Consider the following 21,121-nt stretch of genomic DNA (forward strand, 5'->3'; position numbering starts at 1 on the left):
TGACTTATCCATGTCACTTGTGTTGTAATTGATGCCTGCTCTGGTTTCTTGCTGCTGCACTTCCCACTATTTGGTGGTGTATGTACTGTTAAGAAGAAGGCAAAGAACTATAGATAACCATCTTTTTATGACTATTTTGGTCCTAATGTAGTTGATGATGTTGTGCAGTGAAAATATTTTTGGCCAGCTGCAGTTACTTCTTCAGGGTATCATAAGTTCGACAGCCAAAAGATAGATACTCCAGGGAGTTATCTGGTTGCAGTGTGAGCTGAGCTGTTTGCCAGTTCAAGTTCCATATTTGTACATATTGAGCATGATTTTGGTCTTTTCATTCAGACCTTGGCAAGAAAGCAAATGATTGTACTGTACAAAATACTGAACTATTGATTTAGTAACTTAGTCATGTAAAATAAATAGATAAAATGTGATACACCTCAGACAATACAGGTCTCAGTTAAATTACACACACAGTTAGAAAAAGACTGAATAAGTGTGACTTGTGTGGAAGGGTTGCCAGGAAAACGCCTATAGTTAAAGGCAGTCTTATTCTTTAGGAAGGTAGCTTGATGGATAATGTATATGTGTGATGCATGCCCAATGCTGGAACTGCCCCCTCTGCTCTGCGTGTGTGCTAGCAGTAGTTAGCAGTATGTATTCTATGTCCTCTGTGAGAGCACACCGATAGAAGTAGCTACACTGTGTTTGCCTCCTCGATAAAGGAATGTGCATCACTTTACTCTGCCAATTTGGATCAGAAGAGAAAAGTAGTTATCAGCTATACGAGACAGGCTACAGTAAAGACATTAAGCATTTACCAGAGGTCTCTTTACTATGTCTAGTCGCCACAAATCTGTTCATTTTGAAAAAGAACATGACAGCATGGGTTAGGTTTACTTAGCATAATCTAAACAAAACAGAAAACCTCAGCTAAAGCTCGATTCAAACTACAAGAAGACAATAACCCTAAGCATATCTAAAGCACAAAAAAGAAAAAGATTTAAGGAATTGCAATGGCCCAAAGTCCAGACCTCAACCCTGCTGAAATGCTGTGGCGGGAAAACCAGCAAACCTCAATGAACTGTAGCCCCACCGTAAAGGAGAGCATGCCATATTATATTTGAAAGACTGACAAAGTCATCCAGAAAATGATTACTTTTAGTTATTTCTGTTAAAGGTGATTCTACAAGCTACCGAGTCGTGTGGTGTAATTACTTTTTCCCGGGACCGCATAAAGTCCTCTAAAAACCTTTCATTTTGACATCACTGTGCATGTATCCAAAATGTTGTTGTTCTGAACAGCCATGTCAGTGACCAGTGTTGTATGATGATTCTCAACCTCTCGATCTTTAAACTGTTCCTTCTGTGTATGTGTGTGAATACTATGACAAACATTTACATGGAAATGAACACAGCAAATGATGAACCAGCCACAGGATTGCATTCATCACTGCAAGCTGCAGAGGTGACATTTAGACTATGACAGGAAATGTGATGAGTTATCAATCTTGCATACATATACACACACGCTCACACGTGCTATGAATAACTGTGATGTACCCAGCTGTCAGCCATATTTGACACAGGCAACACATTGGTGTGCATCCCAAGGAAAACTGGTTCACCTTGAATAAATCAGCGCGGCACTGTTCTTCATCTATTCCACACGCATCTACTTTGTTCCAGAGATGGTCATCAGTAACACAGATACTAATAAAATGAATAGTTCTCAGAACCACTAGCCTTTAAATCTAATACAAAAAATAAGAAAGCACATTACATAAGATTGATCGCCAGATACGTGAAAAATGCAAACAGCACTGTCTGCTAGTTTTATCATTTTGTAAATTACAGTGAGGTTTCTTATTTTCAGATGTTGAGTAATAAATAACAATGATTACTAGCCAGCAATATTTTCTGTGTATATTGTATTTTTCAGCTGTAACATCTCTTACTATTAGGCTTAAGACATACATCCCTGCCCTCTGCTATAGCCTTCTGAGACCAGTTCCGATTCTGCTCATTTCCTTAAGAAACTGTGGGAAAAATACTGAGAAACAACCACTGTTATGAAAACCATTGAATAGGCCAAGTCTTTTGATGATCTACGGTAATATGTAATTGCTTACTTGTGCTTACTTTGATTGTATTTTAAAAACATGCCATGCTAAAATAATCTAAACACTAGACCAGGAACTAAGTGAAATTTCAACTGTGGTATAAAGAGATGGTACATTTTGAAGTCAGAATAAAAGAAATCTACTGGGAGGAGACCTTGGGGCAGACTGTCATGATTTACTGAGTTTAATGGACTCAAACCGGACCGAGAGGTGAGCAAAGGTTAAGGATGTTTATTGCAAACAAGTTGAGATTAAAAAAAAGAAACTTTTCTTGGTGATACTACTCAGAATGTATGTGAGAGTGTGTGGGTGTGCAGTGGAGAGTGAGCAGGCAGGTAAGTATCTGTGGGAATCAGTCTCTGTCCTTTAGAAGGAAATCCAAAAACAGAATCCAAAATTCAAAGCACATGTCCTGTCCAGGTGGGCAGGTCCAAACGTAGCTCTATCATCTGGCAGTGAATGAGTGGAATAATCAGTCCATAAATTCACACAGCACTTGACAAGAAGCAAGGAAACAGGTGTGCAGCTGAAGGCCCAGCCCAAGGCTGATCAGGGGAACAACCTCCAGGGATTCATCTGGCTGAGAAAAATAAAAGAGAGCCAGAGTCAGAAAAAGGGTTAGGAAAAAGGAAGAAAGAAAAGTGTAGCAGGGCAGATAGTACCAGGACCATGATACTGACCTGTGACATGCTGAAGAGATGTCTTTCAACTGGCTTGGGGACACTTCAGCATCCCCTGGAAGAGCTGGAGGAGCTGTCTGGGTAGAGAGAGGACTGGGCGTTTGTATTTAGACAGCAATTTAGGGCCAGATGTATGTACAATCCCCAGATAGCACTCATAGATGTGATTAGTTTTAAAACTGAGTTACAAAGGTTGCGCTGGTCATGTTCATGTCTGTTTCGTCACGCCACTTGGTTCAGTTTCCATGCATCTGCACAGCATTCTGTTCACAGTGATCATAGTTATTCCTTTCAGTAAGGTTAGTGTTTTTCCAGTTTAGGTTTTTGGTTAGTTGCAGTCTCTGTCCCTGTTATGTTTTGTCTACTCCCTTCTGCATCAGCCCAAATAAAGGCTCGCTTTCAGTTTAAGTTCACTCCCGTCTCCTCGCCTGTGTTTGCGCCTGGGTCCACCACGCACACTCTCCACACGGTCTCCCCCGCTGGCCGTGACAGACCTAGAGCTAAGTGTTATTGAAGCAGTCTGGCATCACCTTCACAAACGACAAAATGCAGTAACTTTGAAAGAGCTTTGAAATGTTTTTCTAGAAACCTGGAGACCTACTCTTAAGTTTATTTAGAAATTATAAATTACATTAAAACTTAAAGAAGAGAGTTCAAATTTTATTGATGAATCAGCCACAGCAGTCACTCACCATTTCTTTCCTATATACCTGTGGTGCTGTGAAAAATATTTGCTCCCTTCCTCATTTCTTTCTTTTTTTTTTTTTTTTTTCAGATTTGTCATACATGTTTCAGATCATCAAACAAATACCGGTATATTAGTAGAAAAAGATAACCTGACTCAATAAAAAAAATGCAAAACAGCAGCCCCAGACCATCACACTGCCACCACTATGTTTGATTCGTGGTATGATCTTCCTTTTATGAAATGATCTGACAAAAAAAATGGAGGCAATTACTTTTTCACACAGAGCCAGGCAAATTTAAAAACTGCACTTTGCAGTTATTTGGGATATCTTTGTTTAATATTGGTCCAACTGTGACACATTTACATATACAGTGGAGCAAAAAAGTATTTAGTCAGCCACCGATTGTGCAAGTTCCCCCACTTAAAATGATGACAGAGGTCAGTAATTTGCACCAGAGGTACACTTCAACTGTGAGAGACAGAATGTGAAAAAAAAATCCATGAATTCACATGGTAGGATTTGTAAAGAATTTATTCGTAAATCAGGGTGGAAAATAAGTATTTGGTCACCTCAAACAAGGAAAATCTCTGGCTCTCACAGACCTGTAACGTCTTCTGTAAGAAGCTTTTCTGTCCCCCACTCGTTACCTGTATGAATGGCACCTGTTTGAACTCATCATCTGTATAAAAGACACCTGTCCACAGCCTCAAACAGTCAGACTCCAAACTCCGCCATGGCCAAGACCAAAGAGCTTTCGAAGGACACCAGGAAAAGTATTGTAGACCTGCACCAGACTGGGAAGAGTGAATCTACAATAGGCAAGCAGCTTGGTGTGAAAAAATCAACTGTGGGAGCAATCATCAGAAAATGGAAGACATACAAGACCACTGATAATCTCCCTCGATCTGGGGCTCCACGCAAGATCTCATCCCGTGGGGTCAAAATGATCATGAGAACGGTGAGCAAAGATCCCAGAACCACACGGGGGGACCTGGTGAATGACCTGCAGAGAGCTGGGACCAAAGTAACAAAGGTCACCATCAGTAACACACTACAACGGCAGGGAATCAAATCCCGCAGTGCCAGACGTGTTCCGCTGCTGAAGCCAGTGCATGTCCAGGCCCGTCTGAAGTTTGCCAGAGAGCACATGGATGATACAGCAGAGGATTGGGAGAATGTCATGTGGTCAGATGAAACCAAAGTAGAACTTTTTGGTATGAACTCAACTCGTCGTGTTTGGAGGAAGAAGAATACTGAGTTGCATCCCAAGAACACCATACCTACTGTGAAGCATGGGGGTGGAAACATCATGCTATGGGGCTGTTTTTCTGCCAAGGGGACAGGACGACTGATCCGTGTTAAGGACAGAATGAATGGGGCCATGTATCGTGAGATTTTGAGCCAAAACCTCCTTCCATCAGTGAGAACTTTGAAGATGAAACGAGGCTGGGTCTTCCAACATGACAATGATCCAAAACACACCGCCCGGGCAACAAAGGAGTGGCTCCGTAAGAAGCATTTGAAAGTCCTGGAGTGGCCTAGCCAGTCTCCAGACCTCAACCCCATAGAAAATCTGTGGCGGGAGTTGAAAGTCCGTGTTGCTCGGCGACAGCCCCAAAACATCACTGCTCTCGAGAAGATCTGCATGGAGGAATGGGCCAAAATACCAGCTACTGTGTGTGCAAACCTGGTAAAGACCTATAGTAAACGTTTGACCTCTGTTATTGCCAACAAAGGTTATGTTACAAATAGGGCTGCTCAATTAATCGAATTTTAATCACGATTACGATCTGGGCTTTCAACGATCATTAAAAATGACTGAGCCGATTATTAGCCCCTCCCTCATTTATCCGCGACACCTTAAAGGCCGGTCCGTGAAAATATTGTCGGGCGCAAAAAAGGTTGGAGACCGCTGATTAAGAGGACCCGAGGGAAGCCCGGAAAGCTAAACAGAAGTTATTTGGAGAGGAGAGTGACTGCCGTTGGTTGAAAAGAGAGGTAAAAAAAACTTCAGTGGTGTTGCACACTATTTTATATTATTTTTTAAAGTCATTGTTAACCCTTTAAAGCCGGTCAGAGCAGCAAGCTCCGTGTTGTGTAACTATTTTTAAATCCCTGTAGAACCGGAACTGTGTAAGCTAGCGCAATAATTTGTTTTGCATATGAAACCGGAGGAGTTGTACTTACATCTGATGCCATCAGCTTGTCCTCGGTCACAGTTTCCTTCCACATAAAGCTTTGCAAAAACTGCATAAAAAGCTCTTGCAGGAACAAAAACACAATATTCCAGAAACACGCTTTGCCGTTCCTATCAGCTGTTCGTAACACTTCCCACAGTGAAACAGACGTCAGCGGGAACTGTCGCATGTCCGCCATTTCCTGGCCGAAACCGGAAGTGACGTCATTTTCGCGGAAATTGTAGTTTTTTACTTGTAGGCCTTAAAAGCCTATACTGGTCACGTTTGACCTTTCTGAATAGTTGCTGGGATGCTTAGAACTCAAATTGCACTGCTGGAAATAGTTTATTTTGATGCACATGCTGTTTTCTTTGCAAATTTGCATCATAGGATTGTTTTTTCGTTTTTCCTGCAGTATATAAAAATTGGTGTATCTCCAAAATAAAACTATGAAGACACTCAAAATAAATTTCCTGTTGTTGTAAACTTTTTTTTGCAACTTTTTTGTATTTAAAGTTTTGAGGGATAAACCTCTTAAATTTCTCCAAGTAGAAATACATGTAAAAAACAAAAACGATTTTCAATTTTTTTGTAGTTTATTGCACTTTTTTGCAATTAATGTAGTTACTATGGACTTAATGCATACATATTAGTTACAAAGTATTGAGTTGTATTTTTGTTATTGACCAAATACTTATTTTCCACCCTGATTTACGAATAAATTCTTTACAAATCCTACCATGTGGATTCATGGATTTTTTTTTTTTTCACATTCTGTCTCTCACAGTTGAAGTGCACCTTTGGTGCAAATTACTGACCTCTGTCATCATTTTAGGTGGGGGAACTTGCACAATCGGTGGCTGACTAAATACTTTTTTGCCCCACTGTATGAGAAGAGGCAGATTGCTTTTAAAAGCATTTTAAGTTACTTTTCCCTGGTTGAGGGCATTGCTTTGTTCCCTTCTTCATTCAGAGCTTGTTTGGCACCTAATACTTTACTTTCATTCGCTTAACAGTGACAGATTCAAGTTAAATATGATCCAAATACAACAGAATTTCTTACAACATTTTTCTTTTTGAGTTTTTAATGTGCTTTTGGCAGTTCTCCAATATCACTCGAGAAGGAAAATAACTGCGTATTACGTGATAGCATTACTCTAAAGATGTCTTAATATTCACTGAGATGAATTATCTCCAGCTAGTTTGGAGTAACTGCTAAAACAAAGCAACAATGCTAGGATGAAATGATTATCCTTTCAAGCATTATACAACTGTCAGCGTAACACTGAGATGCGTGATTGCCAAACATCCACCCTCAGACTCCCTCTCAGCCTCCAATATGAATAGATAATTACACTGCGTCATTCTTCTTTTTGCAGGTCTGCGATGTGTTTCAGCTCATCCCACGTCCCTAGCAGTGCATGAGTCATTTTGGTTCAACACTATGTTATGCAGAACCAAGCTGCCCTTTCTTTCTTTTTTGGGTGTTGATTCAAGCCCTCTTACACATTTCAACATGTCGAACACTACCACAAAAGACACGGGAAAATCCATTTGTCATGTCCCTCACAGTACAATTCATTATGGATGATGCACTGAACCACTTCAGAAGCTTTAAAGGGTCAGCTTTTCGGTGTTTTCTGAGAAAACCCATTTCAGAACATAATTAATCATCAGGGTGAGATGTTTTTGTGCTGTTTGGTAAAGGTGGAACTCCGTCTTCATTGTTGTGGAAAGTAATTGAGAATGGATGACGCTTTGCTAAACCCAAGGACTCTAAAAGCTGTCCTTTTCAGCACAGCGGTCAAAGTAAAAACACAAGACATAACTGAGGTGATCAGTTAAACTGGAACATGACAAAGAAGAAATACTGGCAGAGCGAAAATTATTGATTAAATAATGTTGAAAGAAAACATAAATATGCAACATTACAGATTTATTACAGATGTTAATGAAAGGCCGTATAAAGATTTAAAATATGTCATATGTGACCATTTGACCTCTCCTTCGAGATTAATAGATTGATTTTAAGATATAAAGAATTTAAAACTATGTTTCTTACTGCCATTGGCAACATATAATCATATGGAATGATACAATGAATATTTGGATTTTAAATATCACATTACTTTTGACCTCTTTTTCAAATAAGGTCAAACTTTCATAAAGTGTCTTTTATCATCTTTAACTATGATTAGAATTCAACTGCCTTCGCTTGTATTGGCAACATTTAGGAAATGATGCTGGTATATAAGGATTATAATATCTATTATTCGTTACCTTCTCATACATATTATCGAATTTCTACTTCTTTTTTAAAGGGCACACTGCACACCATGCTGGAATATCAATTCAGTTCAATTCAATTTTATTTATATAGTGCCAAACAAAGATGGGCAGTAACGCGTTACAAGTAACGCGTTACTGTAATCTGATTACTTTTTTCAAGTAACGAGTAAAGTAAGGGATTACTATTGCAAAAACGGTAATTAGATTACCATTACTTTCCCGTAGGAATGCTGCGTTACCGCGGCACACCTGCACCAGGGTAAACCTCCGCCTACCGCAGTCCTGCTTTACAGGTGAAAATAGAGCAACAGCACCGCTGAGTCTTTGACTTTATTTATTTTCTGCTGTGTTTTACTTGCATCTATTTGAAAGAGTGAGTGTAAACACAAAAAATATTTTATTTTATGTGCTGGAATGTGCAGAAAATAGGTTTAAATGTTAAACTAATTTATTCAAGTCAGAGAATGTTGCATATAATTAAATTTTTGCTTGATGCATAAAGTTAAAAGATTAAAACTGTTAAAACAAGTTAAAAAAAAAGACTTTTCCATTTGATTACATTTTGTATGATGGATTATGTAGAAAAAGTAGAATTGGGCTGAAAGATCTATCGCTTTATCACCTCTTCAGGTTGTAAATCGTGTTTTTAAAAAGTAACTAAGTAACTAAGTAATTAATTACTTTTGAAAATAAGTAATCAGTAAAGTAACGGGATTACTTTTTTGGGAAGTAATCAGTAATTAGTTACTGATTACTTTTTTCAAGTAACTTGACCAACACTGGTGCCAAATCACAACAACAGTCACCTCAAGGTGCTTTATATTGCACAGTAGATCGTACAATAATACATACAGAGAAAAACCCAACAATCATATGACCCCCTATGAGCAAGCACTTTGGCGACAGTGGGAAGGAAAAACTCCCCTTTAACAGGAAGAAACCTCCGGCAGAACCAGGCTCAGGGAGGGGCTGGGCCATCTGCTGCGACCGGTTGGGGTGAGAGAAGGAAAACAGGATGAAAAACATGCTGTGGAAGAGAGACAGAGATTAATAACAGGTATGATTCAAAGACTATTAACACATAGTGAGTGAGAAAGGTGACTGGAAAGGAAAAACTCAATGCATCATGGGAATCCCCCGGCAGCCTACGTCTATTGCAGCACAACTAAGGGAGGATTCAGGGTCACCTGGTCCATCCGTAATTATATGCTTTAGCAAAAAGGAAAGTTTTAAACCTAATCTTGAAAGTAGAGAAAGTGTCTGTCTCCCGGATCCAAACTGGAAGCTGGTTCCACAGAAGAGGGGCCTGAAAACTGAAGGCTCTCCCTCCCATTCTACTTTTAAATACTCTAAGAATATGCATGAGGTTTTTTTTTAGCTAATAGCTTCTTGGAAATCACCTTGTAGGTGCAAAAATATAATTTTATGTCTTTTGAACTGTGCTAGCTTTGGCATTTTTAGTAGATTTGACTAAAGAAATTGGAATAAACTGTGCTTTTGTGAAAGGTTGCTAATAACAACGTCTGTAAAGATACACACAAGCTTAGCTTGTAAAAGCAGCACTGAGCGAGAGCTGCTTATATATCAATTTTTGAAAAATTCAAACAAAATTCTAGAGGGACTAATTTCTAATATTTGTAACCTGTGTTAACTAGCTTTTCTCTCCTAAGAATAAACTCGTGGTCAAGCAGGCATAAACTGCTTGTTGTGATTATTATCGTGATTATTCCCACAACATTAAATGTTGCTCTTTTGTCAGAGATAATTGAACTGCTGCTGTGCTGGGCTCACCTAAAACCATGGCCTTGTTTTCTTTCCTAAAAGAGAACACTTGATCCAGTTTCCACTAATGCATCTAGAGTCCCGTGTCCTGCTGTCCTACAAACCTTCAGTTTTGCCATCAGTTGATTTCTGACACTTTCCTGCCTTTTTTTTTCTTGCATCAGGAGTTTTTATTATGTGAAATAGAGGCGCGACCACATTTTAAACAAGTGAACAATAGCTGCAAGTTCATCTCCTTTAAAAACCTCTGAGTTGTTCAAATCCATCATATTTTTGAGGGTTGTCGTTTCTAAATCCGTGAACTTTCAGATAGTTTACAAGTTTCAATGAAAATAATACAATAAAGCCTGAACACTATAAACTACAGTGAGCCTGATTTCTTGTGTTATAGCAGACGTGTCCACAGAGCTAGAATGTCTCGCCATAAACAAAACAGACAAAGGGGTTATAAATAAGTAGCCTAAATGTTATAAATATAAAATATCAAAGTGTATTAGAAAATAAAAAGAAATCAATCAATTAATGAATTGATAAAAATCAATTCTCTTCAGCTTTTTAAGCAGCATAAGCTGTTGTGACAATCATCACTTTAAGGCTACATCCAGACGTACACGGGAATTTTTGAAAACTGAGTTTTCCAGTTTTTGTTAAAAAAAAAAATCCTGTCCACATGTCAAGTTTTGAAAAAATATCTCTGTCCACATGTAAATGCAAAAGACAAAGTCAAATGCTGTCAAGAACATGCCACGTCCTAACCGTGTAGAAATGTTGGCCAATTAGAAGTCTAGAAGCCTGTTTACTTCATCATTTTCAAATGTTAATAATAAAAGACCGTATTTTGGATTTTGAAAGCATAAACAGGGTTTTGTACACTCACAAAACCTGAAGTACTTCTCAAAAGTTTTTTGTGTTTTTTGGGAAAGGCAACTAATTTTGTGTTACTTTTCAAGTGCCTTCATCATTTCAAGTGTTAATAACTAAAGACAGTATTTTGGATTTTGTCTCACTGGCTCCCTTGGCCAGAGTTTATTCAATTAAAAAAAATTAAAATTTTGCATTAGTGTAAATGATTCATAATCATAAGTCATAGCGCTGTGAGATATGGCTGGTGTAGACTCACAACCTAGGAATGGACAAAATGCATACTGCATGCATAAATTTAATTTGAAAAAATTACATTTATTCAAAACCGATGTCAACATTTGCATCGGGATTTGGGTTGTTAGTGTCTGCGCTGAATGTAGAAGTCACATCCAAAGTTCAGTCGGACGCCTCTTTCTTTCTAAATGGAGGGACAGTAACTGTGTGTGTATACGTGAGCATGTAAAAACTGCAGATAGTAAGATTAACAGCACAAATATTTTGTCTATGTCCACCATTGTAGAAATTCCCCTCATGCAAACAGTAACATCAGCACAGCATGACCTCAAAACAGGCACACACCTTTGACATTGCGTGACTAAATCTCCTTTACCTCGTCCACATGTAAATGCAAAAACTGAGTTTTTGAAAATCTCAGTTTATTAGTGATCAAAAAAGCCGTGTTCTGTGTGGACGAAAGGCCCAAACACATAGAAAAAGCTGCGTTTTCAAAAATATCCGTGTACATGTGGACGTAGTCTAAGACCAATACTAGCAATAGTAAGACCAAGAATAACAAGAAGTTCAATAACTAAAGTTGCAGGATTAAAATGTGTTGCAATCAGCACCACGAAAGCTGACCAGCACTGCATTGCCCAGCCTATGTTGATACAAGACACAAAATCAACAGCATTGTTATAAAAGTTTTTTCTGACTGTATTCAAAATTTATACATTCTATAGTTATTACATGCAAAGTTCCGAGATCAGTGAAGAAGGATTTACAACAGAGAGATGTCTAACTTCTGGAAATCATGTTCATCATCAGTGGAGTGTGGTATGGAGGTGATTAGCTTGTAGCACAGCAGCTTTTAGCCCATCCACATTTTTGGGTTGAGTGTTTCTTCCTCTTTACAGCAGCTTATAGATTTCCAGTGGGATTAACATCAGAAAAGTTGGCTGGCCAATCAATAAGATAAGATGATGAGGTGGTAGTGTTGGTAATGTGGGAAGGAAGCCCAGCTGGAAACGGAAATTAACATCTCCATAAAGCGCGTGAGCCAATAGCAGTACGAAGTGCTCTGCAATCTCCTGGTAGAAAGCTGAAGTCTGGACTTGATAAACCACAGTGGACAAACCGCCACCAACACCAGCAGATGACAAGGTGACCTAAATCAGCATAGACTGCAGGAACTTCACACTGGACCTCAAAACCCTTGGATTCTGTGTCTCTCCTCTCTTCCTCCAGATTTTCAAATTGCAGTGTTTACTTTTATGTCATTTACTTTCTGATGTCGTCGCTGGTTCGGGGTGGTTTGATTAGGAATGCGACAGCTGTAACCCCTTTCCCATAGATGCATGTCTTCCCTACTTTGTGAAGCTCCCCCAAGTTTTTGAATCAACTTTTCTCAAGGCTGCGCCAAATCCCTGATGCGTGTGCACCTTTTCCTGCCACACTTTTCCCTTCCAGTCACATTTTGATTAATATGCTTAGGTACAGCACTCTGCACAAGGCCAAACTTTTCAGCAATCACATCCTGTGGCTTACACAGGGTGTGATTGCTGAAAGGTTTGGCTATCGTGATCTGGACAACTGTCAAGTCAACAGATTATAAATGATTGTGACTGTGTGCACTGAACTAGATCGAGACATCTATCTTATCCATGCTTTTTAACTATTACAATATTTAAGTAAGTGAAACTTCATTTGTATAGCACCTTTCAAGATATTGATCACAAAGTGCTGTACAAAAGAAAACAAAAAAAGACTTTAAGGGCCTCCTGTTTCTGACCAGTGCGTTGCAATGCAAACCATACAAGGGAGATTTTGTTGTAGCTCGTTAGTTGAACACTCATTTCTGGATATTTTGTAACCCTCCTATCGATCAATTATCAGTGGAATCCAGGGGAAAGAACTGCGTCTACTCAGCATAGATCATATGTGTTAGAGGAATGAGCAAACGAACAGCAGATTCAGATGTGAATCTGTAACTTTTAATTGCCGTGTGGTCTGCTGAAGGCAGCGGCAGAGATCAGACAGGACTCACAAAGTTTGTATGCGTGTGTGCGAAACAGACTGCCAAACAGACAGCAGGAGCAGGTGAGAGAGCGTGCAATGTGAAAGCAAGAAGAGTGCACCGAGGGGAACTTGTGCCCATTCATCTCTTCACTCAGATACCAGCAGGTACAGAGGTATGGCAGCCTTACAAGGTCAATATTTTACTTTGGCTCCTGTGCGCTAATTAAATTACAGGCAGAGTGCCTCGGGAGAGCACACACAGACGGTTATGGACCCTGTAACCCCCCACCCCCCTCCAACGGTTCTTACAAGCCAAACAATTTGTAGCATGAGCTGAGATGCTGGCTTGTTTAGTCACCGCAACACGGCCGATATGAAGCAATTTCACATGTTCAGGGAGATCGGGGGAGTAGTGAGGCAAATCAAGCAGCCAGGCTGGACTTGGAGATAAGTGTGGAATATTTTTTGAAGCCCAGAGTGAAAAAGTGAAAACGGATGAGGAAAGTTTAAATTCTCTGTATGTGATTCCAGTGGGATTGTTTTGTTTTTCCCATGATCAGCATGCATGGATATCCAATGTGCTTGTGTCTTGTCTTCAAGAAGAATAACAAGCCTCAGATTGATCTAAGGTACTTTGTTTCTGACAACCTGTTAGCCTAATCATCACTAATAAGGAGAACAATGTCGCAAATTCACTAATTACAGCATAACTATGAGAGTTTTAGAATTCGGGATCTGTTTGCCTCTCTGACAGAGAGAGGAAGAAAGAAAAAACGAGTTTTGGAATCATGTTTTTGTGCAAATACATGAATCTCCGCGGGTATGAGGGAGTGGGGAGGGAACATCAGCCTAAGTTTAAGCAGTTCTGCAATTGGCTGAGCGCACCAGGAAGTCCGGCCGCTCCGAATCTGTCATCTGACTTTGACGCAGGCACTCCCGCTTCCGGAAAGTAAACTGCAACCGCGGAAAAAGCGAAACATGGCTCCCAAACTTGAACTTCCAAGCGCCGCGTTGATGGTCGGGCTGTTGTTTTTCTCCCTGATCCCCCCGGCAGAGGCTTACGATGCCGGGGACGGTCTGGCCCTGCTGCTGTGCACCATCCTCACGGTGGTGGGTTTCTGTGCCTGCCTCGGCTGGTACGCGCGGAGGCGGAACGGACAGCTGTGACGCTGACGAGACGGGATTCTCCAGCTGCTACCTGCTACCAACCACCACATTATAATACCAATTTTGCGTGATCACTCGTGGACTTTTGTGGCACAGGCTTTGTGTCTTAAAGACTGATAAGAAACGTGCCTTACTGGGATTAATGCGGAAAGTTCAACGAGGACCACGCGGAGTTGAAGAAGGTGGAGCGTAACATCCAGGAAGCAAACAGGAACTGTTGCTCGTTGCACTGCTGACGTGATTATTATTAATGAGCAAAAACACTGTTGCCTTCCCTATGAACAGACTTCTGCAGCTGTAGCAGGCTCCCTAAGATGCCCACACTATGTACATTTTCGCGCATATTTTCCATCTGTCGAGGCGATTTCCTGACGCGTTGCGCTTATAGTGACTGTCACTGTTGGAAGCGCAGTGTCACATGATTGGAGTGTGTTTTGCAGTTTTGTCACTGTTGCTAATTAAACATGTAGAATAAACGCGACACTTAACAACTTATGTTCGTGTGTGGAGACGGTGCTTCATTGCATTCAGGTTGAACAGATCCTCCACTAAATGAACCGGTTAGCAGATCGGAGAGTAAACATTGCAATCTGTCGTCTGCAGCCTGTATTACTGCTCTGGCGTGCCTGTCACTCCATGCTGTAACATATATTTGAAGTGTGTTGAAAGTTTAGTGCAGGGATGTTAAATACAAGGCCCAGGGGAGCAGAGTTGGCCCAGCAAAGGCTTCAATCTTCATAGATTTTGGACTTATATTTGTATTTTTAGAAGTTTTACAGCTTTTCCTACTTGTAGAAAACTCACAAATGACCTTCCATGTGACACCAAGTAATTAAATGTACTATAGAAATTTTAGTGGGTCAACAGTAACAATGGAAGTCCAAAGAGTCATGCTGACAGATTTCTTTATCATGAAGAAAAACTGTGGCATGCTGTTGAAAACTGCCCCTTAATTTTCATATATGAAGATATGTACACTATAAATAAAATGAGGCTGATTGTTTATGTAGTATGTCACACCATCAGTCCATTTTCTACCCAGGACCTTCTTGTTGTGACAATGCTAACCACCATGACACCTCTTATAATAATATATAGCATTATGTGTGTATATATATTAAATTCATTTTGGAATAAACTAGTGATGTAAACTAGCTTTACCACCGTATACAGCCAACAGTTTAAATTATTAGGTTATTAAATTAGTTTATTATGCAGTGAAATGGGACCTTATAAAAATGAATGCCCTTTAGCAAATGTCATTAATTTCTTTTAAAGGCAAGAAGTAAACTTTGCCTGTAGCTTAATGTAAATATGTCCATGTAGTAATGGTAGATAAGTTACCACACGTGTGATGTGTGGTTTAAAGGAAATGTGACTGCTCCATAAAGGGTTAAAAACTCCCCCCACTCCACAGATATCCCTATTGTACAGAGTTTGTATCAGTTACCAATAGCAACATGCTTCCTTTATGTTATGGTAATTATTCATTCATGATTCCAACACCAAGGATTTTTGTATGTTTGAAGCATGCAAGTATGTAAGTCTCCAGCTGTGCACAATATTCAGTTGTAAGACTTCTCATGGCATCACATGTCCCCATACATGGTTGAGAAATCAAATATCCTATGAATTTATCATGCTCCCTCAGTGAGGATGACGACCACTGCAAAGCTGCACTGTGTCTGCAAACAGGATCAAGCAATGCTGTGGTCTGAATCCAGAAAAGGGTCAAATTGGGTTGAAATTAAAATAATAAGAATTAAAAACAAAAAAGAAAAAAAAACCCTGGTGCATTTTATTATTTTTTTACGTAAAAAACACGTTTTATTCTAAAGAAGCTGATGTGAATTAATCCTTAAAAAAAGAATCTAGTTTAGTAGACACTTGACGATCCGTTACTCTGCGCGTTACCAGGGGAACCCGCCTGGCGGGGGAGGGGAGAGGAGAGGAGGGGGGGTAGCTGTGGCTGTAACGCGTTACCGGCCAGCAGCAGCAGCAGGCACCGCTGAGCAGATGTTACCGTGAGAGAGAGACGCTGTTAACCGCCGCCGCCGCTGCTGCAACAAGAGACAAGACGCGTCTTGGATCACAAATAGGGGATGCAGGGCGCATGCGCAGTGGGTTCCGTTTACTGTAGGATATTCACGGTGGAGGCAGAAAAAAAGGGGGCAGGCAACAAAGCAGGGTTTTTAAAACGGCGAAAAGCACGATTTGTGCAATGTAAATAGCGATCAGGAGGGACACGAAATTGGATTGTCAACAGGTAGGGTTTTGGTTGATCTTATGGTCGACTGTCTCTCTCGTTCTCTCATCTTTTTTTTCTCTTTTGGCCTTGTCTTGTGTGGTGGATGCGATTCCAGCCAAACCATAGCGGAGACTTGGAAATTATTCTAGTATAATGGACATGCGGATCCGCTACACCGTTGTGCTTCATCCGGCCGACTGGGACGCAAAGGCGATTATTTAATTCTGCTCCGTGTTTAACTAAATTCTATCGGATTCAAACGCGCATTTAAAAAGAGAGAGCCCACTCGACTCACGGAGGACACATTTAAATGCGTAAGTAGACACAAGCGTACTTATTAACGAAATGGAGCATATGTTATGCAATTTTTCCTCCACCAAATATATATATACATATGGAATTGAGCTCGCCATAATATTTTTTTTTTTTTTACCAACGGGCTTTGTTAGTGCCATTTTACCCATCCTTTTTTCAACCCAGCCCTACTGATTATCGCATCCGCGCATTGCAAAAAGAATTACGCCGATGTGGCTCACAGAGCGGGTGTTACGCGTTATGTTCGCTTAACTCTTTGTAATTAGTAACATAAAGGATGATCTGGGGGAAAAAATGGAGGCTGGCTCCATAGAAGCCCTAATGAGAACACCGCTTATTAACGTTAGACCCGTTAATTCAGTTAACCTTTAGTCAGACAAGAAAGAAAAAAAAAGGGAGGGGGGGGGGGGGCGCTTTATCGCGTACTGTATGCACCCTTTACCAGTCGATTTACCACAACGCATAAAGGGTTGGGGTGAGTTTATTCGAGGCATCCACCGATCCAGGGAGCCTTCCTCTCTTCTGTAGGGTGTGATCAAGAAGAGCTTATTTTTGGACTGCATTTGTCTTAATGTTTCACAGTGCGCTGAAAATGTAAAAAAAGAAAAAAAAATCCAAGCCTAGATCTGTTTGCGTGTGTGTGTGTGTTTGCCACTCGTTTATTTCCGACAGACGACAGAAAAAAAGAAGAAAACTCAGTCGTTTGTTAATGAAGCCTCAACTGTGCTTTCTTGGCTTTGTGCTGCTTTTGTTCAGGAAGCGACGTGAAAGAATATTCTGTTAGTCTAACGCATTGATGCTTTAGTCGGATCGAGCTCGCTTACTGTCTGTGTGATTCTCAGTAGACAAAGTATTCAGGCTGAGGCAGAGTTCTGCACTGAGCCACTCAAAATGCTAAAAAGTAAATCATTAAATAATCGTCAGGGCAAAGGAAAATTATGTTCATGGGAGTATAAATGGTACAGGTGTAATTTAACTCTTGTATGGGACTGAATGTTGATGAGATGAACGTATTTTTCAGGGATTTTTTTTTTTTAGGTGTGATGAGACAAAGGAACAAAGGATGCCTTAGAGGAGAGGTTGCCTATACGCCTGGAAACCTCTTCAAAGCACACCGCCAAATGGATCTAACGCCTCCCCCTGCCACCTCTAGATCATGATACTTGGCTGAAGCTATTCCGCTATCTTTATGATCCCTCCTCCATCTATGGCGAACTATAGCCATGCAGGGGACCACAACATCTTGCAGAATGTCTCTCCTCTCACCACGTTCCTCAAACTGACCTCTCTGGGTTTTATCATTGGAGTCGGTGTGGTCGGAAACCTCCTGATCTCCATCCTGCTGGTCAAAGACAAGAGCCTGCACCGAGCGCCCTACTATTTCCTGTTGGACCTGTGCGCCTCTGACATCCTGCGCTCCGCCATCTGCTTCCCTTTTGTCTTCACCTCAGTCAAGAATGGGTCTGCCTGGACCTACGGCACGTTGACCTGCAAAGTGATCGCCTTCCTGGGTGTGCTCTCCTGTTTCCACACGGCTTTCATGCTGTTCTGTGTCAGTGTCACCCGTTACCTGGCCATCGCGCACCACCGTTTCTACACCAAGAGGCTGACTTTCTGGACGTGTTTGGCTGTCATCTGCATGGTGTGGACGTTGTCTGTGGCTATGGCGTTCCCTCCGGTGCTAGATGTAGGGACGTACTCTTTTATCCGGGAGGAGGACCAGTGCACATTCCAGCACCGTTCCTTCAGGGCAAATGATTCGCTGGGCTTCATGCTTCTGCTGGCGCTCATCCTCCTGGCCACACAACTGGTTTACCTCAAGCTCATCTTTTTCGTCCACGACCGTCGAAAGATGAAGCCCGTCCAGTTCGTGCCTGCCGTCAGCCAGAACTGGACCTTCCACGGCCCAGGTGCCAGCGGGCAAGCGGCAGCTAATTGGCTGGCTGGATTTGGAAGAGGCCCCACCCCACCTACTTTGCTGGGCATCCGGCAGAACAGCAATGCAGCGGGCCGCAGGCGTCTACTGGTATTGGATGAATTCAAAACCGAGAAGAGGATTAGTAGGATGTTCTACATCATGACGTTTTTCTTCCTGGCACTGTGGGGGCCCTACCTGGTTGCCTGCTACTGGCGGGTGTTTGCAAGGGGCCCCGTTGTCCCTGGAGGCTACCTGACAGCAGCCGTGTGGATGAGCTTTGCCCAGGCTGGGGTCAATCCTTTCATCTGCATCTTCTCTAACAGAGAGCTTCGGCGTTGCTTCAGCACCACACTCCTCTACTGCAGAAAATCCAGGTTACCAAGGGAACCCTACTGTGTTATATGAGGGTTTTTTTCTCATCTATGTCTCTATTGCCCTGATTGATCTTGATCTGGGTTTGCTCCCATTGTACAGCGTACTCTCTCTTTCTATCTCCCTTCTCTTCATCCTCCAGTTTCCTCCTGTTCCTCCTTCTCCTGGCCCTTCTTTACAGAGGTTGAAGGTGGACTGCCAATCACGTGGCTGTGCTGGGGCGATTGAATCTAAATCGTATCACACACGGAGGCTGAAGGGAATGGGAATAACGCAGGGGGAATGGATCACCTCCTGTGTTTATGTTCTAGTAAACAGACATTGTGGAAGGCCATGCCAATGCAGAGATGCAAAAAGTTGAAAGAAAAAAAAAGAGAGAGCGATTTGACAAAACAGTGAAAACAAGACGTCTTGCTTGGGATATTTTGAAGACACGTTATTCTGTGAGGTGTGAAATACGTAAGTATGAAAAGAAAAAGAAAAAAAATAATAACACAAAACAAAGAAATGATACCTCTCAAGGAATCACTGGAAATGTTTTACATTTTAAGAGTTGCACTAAAAAGAAGATGTAAAGATGCTTTTTTGGGGGGGGGTCGACAGTTGCATTGCAAGGACAACTTTTTTGTTGTTTTTTCCTTCTCCCCCCCTCTCCCTCCAAACTAAACAATGAATGCTTTAATTTGCAACAGACTACACAACCGCTGTAAGTAGAGCAAAAACTGTTGGATTACACCATCACAAGAGGATAAAATGGTTTTAATGTAAGTGATATCTCTTTCATTTACCGGGCAGGGGGCTTAATGATGGGGGATTTACAATGTGTGGTTTTGAAGTTGCAACTTAAAATCTAGAAAGGATTTCTTGTAGTTTTATCCATATGTCCCTAGTGTCTGGCATTGTTATTTTCCTAACACATTTTACAAAAAAAAACCAAAAAAAAAACCAAAAAAAAAAAACAGAGGAAAAAAAAGATGAAGTGATGTTTGGAATTTTAAAAAAAAGTTGCTTTTGAAAACAACCTTGTGCTTAAAAAAGACATTGAAGAAGTAGTTAAATGTTTCATCATATTCATGTACCTAAACACTATCACATTGTTACAGTATTGCTGATGCCACTCCGGGTGTTCTTGCCTTAATGGTTATGATATTGTCATGTTTCTGGGGTTTATTTTTCAATCACTCCTGAAAAGTTTTCTTCTTCTTCTTCTTTTTTTCTTTTTTTCCCCCTTTAGGTGCAAGGGGAGTTTTTTCTTTTCTTCTTCCTATTTTTCACATTAGCGTGAAGTGCATGTTCATTTTTAAAAGCTGGTCCACTCCCATGTGCATCACAGGCCATACACTGAGCAGCCCATTTTTATTCTGCAATGGTTTGCTACACCCCACAGAGTGCTCAGAGCACAGGGAGAGTGTGTGATTCTGTGTGTGTTTCTGTGTGTGTGTGTGTGTGTGTGTGTGGATCAGACAACAGTCACTTCAAGACCAGAGCCTTAGTATGAAATCTTGCACAATTTGTAAAAAATGTAAAAGAAAAAAAAAAAAGAGAGACATTTAAGGCACACCGTCTTGTTTCTACTTTCCCTACATTTGCTCTCTACTGATTGTTTTCAGTGACTTACTTTTTTCTCTTGTGGCCATTTTAATATTTATTATGTATTCTTTTTGTATATTATAGATAGATTGTGTGTAAGTATGTGAGTCTTTTCATTTTGAAGTCCCGAATGTGAGTACAGTTTCAGTTAGGATTGCATTTGCTGAAAGTTAACTGTGTAATCTGTTGCTTTTTGAAAATAAAAAGTTTCCATTTTGCAAAATTTGCATTTATCCCTGTCATTGGGTTGCGAAATGTTGACTGGTCAGATTTAGAGATTCTGAAGTAAAAAAAATAAAATAAAGAAAAATAAAGAAAATGTACATTTCTTTCTCTAAAATGTAATTTCTCATCTTATACCATCAGGCGTCTGACTGGTTAGCATTTTAAAGCCACTGCTCATGTGCATATTTGTATTTAAGACATTATTTGTGGTTATTTCTACAAAGGTTTTTATATGTGTATATAGTCATGCTTTTTCTAAGCAAAACACATGAAAAATTTTTTAAAGTTTGCCTCTTCAAACCCAATCTTTTCTGTCATTTGAGTCCTTGGAACAGCTTGCCAAAAGAGAATATGCTGTATGCTAAAACTTGTCACTGAATATGAAGTGTCTTTGACATTTAATGGGGATAATCTCCATGGATGTAACTCTGGGCGCATACCCTTGCAGTTTTT

At 40.6% G+C, this 21,121-nt stretch overlaps 2 protein-coding genes across 6 annotated transcripts; both read left to right on the forward strand.

Moving 5' to 3' along the window:
• The first annotated feature begins 13,717 nt into the window (after positions 1–13,717).
• On the forward strand, positions 13,718–14,495 carry LOC146555793 (small integral membrane protein 30). The gene has a single exon (XM_085252870.1). The coding sequence runs from the start codon at positions 13,812–13,814 to the stop codon at positions 13,998–14,000; it is 189 nt and encodes a 62-aa protein (XP_085108996.1). The 5' UTR covers positions 13,718–13,811; the 3' UTR covers positions 14,001–14,495.
• Positions 14,496–16,010: 1,515 nt separating this feature from the next.
• On the forward strand, positions 16,011–20,666 carry gpr85 (G protein-coupled receptor 85). 5 transcript variants are annotated; one of them, XR_014889109.1, is made up of 3 exons: positions 16,011–16,266; positions 17,585–19,617; positions 20,088–20,666. XR_014889109.1 is itself a non-coding variant. In XM_085250978.1 (3 exons), exon 3 carries the CDS (start codon positions 17,753–17,755, stop codon positions 18,884–18,886), a length of 1,134 nt encoding a protein of 377 aa, XP_085107104.1. In that variant the 5' UTR covers positions 16,011–16,266; positions 16,364–16,562; positions 17,585–17,752; the 3' UTR covers positions 18,887–20,666. The 5 variants fall into 5 exon arrangements, 4 of the variants coding, with proteins under 4 accessions (XP_085107104.1, XP_085107106.1, XP_085107103.1 ...); XM_085250978.1 differs by adding an exon at positions 16,364–16,562 and having other exon boundaries at positions 17,585–20,666; XM_085250980.1 differs by adding an exon at positions 16,364–16,562 and having other exon boundaries at positions 17,602–20,666.
• Positions 20,667–21,121: the final 455 nt, after the last annotated feature.

The sequence above is a fragment of the Mchenga conophoros genome, linkage group LG17 (assembly GCF_057382185.1).
Source record: "Mchenga conophoros isolate Kocher_MC1m ecotype Shallow Benthic linkage group LG17, M_conophoros_male_GT1.1, whole genome shotgun sequence".
NCBI lineage: Eukaryota > Metazoa > Chordata > Actinopteri > Cichliformes > Cichlidae > Mchenga > Mchenga conophoros.